The sequence below is a fragment of the Formica exsecta genome, unplaced genomic scaffold (genome assembly GCF_003651465.1).
Source record: "Formica exsecta isolate Colony F162 unplaced genomic scaffold, ASM365146v1 scaffold3262, whole genome shotgun sequence".
Lineage (NCBI taxonomy): Eukaryota > Metazoa > Arthropoda > Insecta > Hymenoptera > Formicidae > Formica > Formica exsecta.
This window is the reverse complement of record NW_021850518.1, coordinates 8,464-12,873: the sequence shown is the minus strand read 5'-3', so window position 1 is coordinate 12,873 and position 4,410 is coordinate 8,464. Positions and strand designations below refer to the sequence as shown.

The following is a 4,410-nucleotide window of genomic DNA, read 5'->3' as shown; positions in this document are numbered from 1 at the left end:
ATATATTAACTTAAAAAATGTTAATTTCAAATTTAATAAAACATTATTTAAACAAAAATTTTATGATTTTTTTACCGTCATAGTGTTCTGTAGAAAATTCTGTCACTTTTATTGGCGAGTTCCTACTTTCGGGCATTGAAGGGCTCTCGCAAGTCCTGGGATTATGATCCTCTTTAGAGGACTTACAATTTGTTTCAAGTGATCTAATGTTTTCTGATGGATGTTGCGTCCTTCTAATTCGTCGTGATCGATGATATGTATTTCCATTATTAGTGCTTAAATCATTTCTATTATCGTTTTCATCAAGTTCTGGACAGAGAGAAAGAAAAATGCACAAAAATATCCATGAGTTTTATTGAAAGAGAAAAAATCTGTAATCTCACCTTTATCGTGATTAATAATGGGTAATTCTGATAGCAAGTCGGCACAAATCTCATCCATATCATTGTTTTTATGCATCACAGTTGAGGAAGTTATATCAATAAAATATTGTTGAGTGTCGTTAAACTGATGAAAATATTTTAAAAATTCCATCAGAGATATCCTAGAAAGACAACAAATTTTTTTCATTACGATTAAATAATACATAAAAATTCCAAGTTTATGTACTTAATTTCGAACAATATGTAATAAGATACATGAATATATAATACATAATACCTATTTTGTCTAAGATCTTCTTGCCTTTGTAATATAATATCATTTTTTTTTGTTGATTTTGGAATGGACGCGTCGTACTTGAAGATTGTTTCTCGCGCGGCAAAAATCAGTTTGTTGAATAATAATCAACTTCTTCAAGTTACCTATAAAAAAATGTAATGTCTTTTAATGTTGTTTTTGAAAGCGTTAATTTTATTACTATAATTAATTCTGTAATTAAAGTATTCATCTATTATTTTATATCTGATGACTGTTAATGATCTAGTTTTTTTTACATAATAAATAATTATTATCCTACTAGATATAAAAAAGATAAAATAACATACCTATAAATATCCATATGTTTGTATGTCTGCCAAAATGTTTTAATGCTATGTTATGGAAGCTTTCCACTAGATTGTTGGTTCGCACAGGGCAGTTGTAAACCGAAACTTTTTCAGATATATTTAGCCATGTATTACGCATATACGACATAAATTGCAACACAGCAGGATAATCATCGCATATATTATCAGCAATACGTTGTAGTATTGTGAATGCTTCTTCAAATCTAACATGCGGTATTAATGGAATTGACATTGCCATTGATATTAAGGTTTTCGGAGCGTTAGTTAATCCTAGTTGTCGCCATTTGCGCAGTATTGACTAAAAATATTTTTATTTTATTATAAATTATTATATATAATATATAGAAAAAAAATAAAATTGCATTGATAATATACCTGATTAAAATGAAACCAACATCCATGTATCGCAGCCCCAGGGAAAAATTCGTGTAATATAGCTATTGCAGCTTTTTCGTAATTTACCATAATAAATTTTACATTGTTCTGTAGCATTGGAGCAAGCTTAATTATTTTTTCCCAAATTGCCCGATAAAGAACTTTAGTTTGTGATTCACACAAAACAAATACTGTTGCAATTCCCTGTAATATGTAAATAATGATATATAAATAATTGCAGATAAGATTCTTAAAAATGTATAAATTTTTTTATAAGTGTGATCTACGGTATTCATACAACGAATATGAATAGTATATAGCTGTACTATGTTCGGTTTCCGAGGAACAATCTGTAATTAAATAAATTGTTAAAGTGTTATTATAATGTAAAATTCACTTATTTATAAAAAGTAATATAATTACAGAAATTACCGAAAATGTTCCATCAACAAATAATTCTGCACTTTCATTTAGTCCATTGAGCAATTCATTGCTTGAAAATAAAAGTCCCATGCTACCATCTTCTGCGATTACATTTCCTTTATAAATATCTTTGCATGCGTCATACTTTTCAAGTTCCAAACTAAGAGATGCAAAAGAATTTGGTATGGGTGGCTTGTATTCAGATCGTTTTCTATTCAGAGTGCTTTTAATGGATGGATAACTTAAATACATTGCTGCTTCACAATCACTGAAATAAAAAATCAATATAAAAGGTTGCCTAATAACAAACAATTAAAAAAGCTGCGAAATGAAAGTGTTTTATTATTTATATTAACCTTTCACAAACATCATCAAATATTTTTTTTATAGGCTGTACACTTTCTTGGCAAAGACGGTACATTTCTCGCTTCAAATTTAATATACGTATCATCATGTCATTAGGTGGATGATCATGTAAAGAGCAAACAGTTACTTTGTCATTTTCGCTGACTGATACGAATCCTCGACAGCCAGTGTTACGACGAGTCGAACATCTATATACGTTTTGTAAACGTTTATCAATGTGATAAGTATAACCTGCATAGACGTAGACAGTACTATTTTTTGATTTGCCTTTAAATTCTTCCATATTTAAGGACTTGATAATATGCTAATCTAATAACTTGTGATTGACAAGGGCTTGCAAAAAGCAACAAATAAAGAACTCTCTGAAATAATAGAAAAAATGATACTAATGCCATTAACATAGAACGCAATGTACGCAATTTATTTTTATTAGCAATTAGTTGTAGAACGCAATTAACAAGATGTTTTCAAATTTTGTAAAATATTGTGAATACATTTTACTATTAATAATGCATTCAATTATCGAAAGTTAAAAAATTATGAACGACTCACCACTGACAAAAGGATTACGATTCTTACAATACTTGCAATTAGTCTTCTTATTCTTCGTTTTTTGGCCTGCACAAGCGGAATTAGGGCCGTTGCACATTCAAAAGTTTTAATCGTAAGGCCGTAACAAATCGACCAATCACAATCAAACATTCTAAAATGTAATAAGAATGTTTGAACTATGATTGGTTGATTTGCTTACGGCTTTATGGTTACGATAAAATATTTTCACGTGCAATGACTTTTAAGGGCATTCTACAATGGCAGTAACAAGGCTGTAGGAATAGGAGAGTATACTGTTTTTAGTGATGTAACGACCGAGAGTAACGAAATGGGCAATTCCCATTTGCTCTTAAAACCAACTCTTAAAATCTTACTCCTCACTCTGTACTGCCTACTGCCATTGTAGAATGCTCTTAAAAGTCATTGCACGTGAAAATATTTTATCGTAACCATAAAGCCGTAAGCAAATCAACCAATCATAGTTCAAACATTCTTATTACATTTTAGAATGTTTGATTGTGATTGGTCGATTTGTTACGGCCTTACGATTAAAACTTTTGAATGTGCAACGGCCCTAATTCCGCTTGTGCAGGCCAAAAAACGAAGAATAAGAAGACTAATTGCAAGTATTGTAAGAATCGTAATCCTTTTGTCAGTGGTGAGTCGTTCATAATTTTTTAACTTTCGATAATTGAATGCATTATTAATAGTAAAATGTATTCACAATATTTTACAAAATTTGAAAACATCTTGTTAATTGCGTTCTACAACTAATTGCTAATAAAAATAAATTGCGTACATTGCGGTCTATGTTAATGGCATTAGTATCATTTTTTCTATTATTTCAGAGAGTTCTTTATTTGTTGCTTTTTGCAAGCCCTTGTCAATCACAAGTTATTAGCATATTATCAAGTCCTTAAATATGGAAGAATTTAAAGGCAAATCAAAAAATAGTACTGTCTACGTCTATGCAGGTTATACTTATCACATTGATAAACGTTTACAAAACGTATATAGATGTTCGACTCGTCGTAACACTGGCTGTCGAGGATTCGTATCAGTCAGCGAAAATGACAAAGTAACTGTTTGCTCTTTACATGATCATCCACCTAATGACATGATGATACGTATATTAAATTTGAAGCGAGAAATGTACCGTCTTTGCCAAGAAAGTGTACAGCCTATAAAAAAAATATTTGATGATGTTTGTGAAAGGTTAATATAAATAATAAAACACTTTCATTTCGCAGCTTTTTTAATTGTTTGTTATTAGGCAACCTTTTATATTGATTTTTTATTTCAGTGATTGTGAAGCAGCAATGTATTTAAGTTATCCATCCATTAAAAGCACTCTGAATAGAAAACGATCTGAATACAAGCCACCCATACCAAATTCTTTTGCATCTCTTAGTTTGGAACTTGAAAAGTATGACGCATGCAAAGATATTTATAAAGGAAATGTAATCGCAGAAGATGGTAGCATGGGACTTTTATTTTCAAGCAATGAATTGCTCAATGGACTAAATGAAAGTGCAGAATTATTTGTTGATGGAACATTTTCGGTAATTTCTGTAATTATATTACTTTTTATAAATAAGTGAATTTTACATTATAATAACACTTTAACAATTTATTTAATTACAGATTGTTCCTCGGAAACCGAACATAGTACAGCTATATACTATTC

General features: G+C 30.0%; 1 protein-coding gene across 1 annotated transcript; it reads right to left on the bottom strand.

Annotated features, from left to right (window-relative positions):
* Window positions 1–666: 666 nt before the first annotated feature.
* On the bottom strand, window positions 667–3,145 carry LOC115238188. The gene is made up of 7 exons (XM_029811789.1): window positions 2,724–3,145; window positions 2,162–2,533; window positions 1,815–2,073; window positions 1,681–1,732; window positions 1,383–1,586; window positions 987–1,305; window positions 667–803 (listed from the first exon to the last, which is right to left on the bottom strand). The coding sequence occupies exons 2-5, from the start codon at window positions 2,452–2,454 to the stop codon at window positions 1,558–1,560; spliced, it is 633 nt and encodes a 210-aa protein (XP_029667649.1). The 5' UTR covers window positions 2,455–2,533; window positions 2,724–3,145; the 3' UTR covers window positions 667–803; window positions 987–1,305; window positions 1,383–1,557.
* Window positions 3,146–4,410: the final 1,265 nt, after the last annotated feature.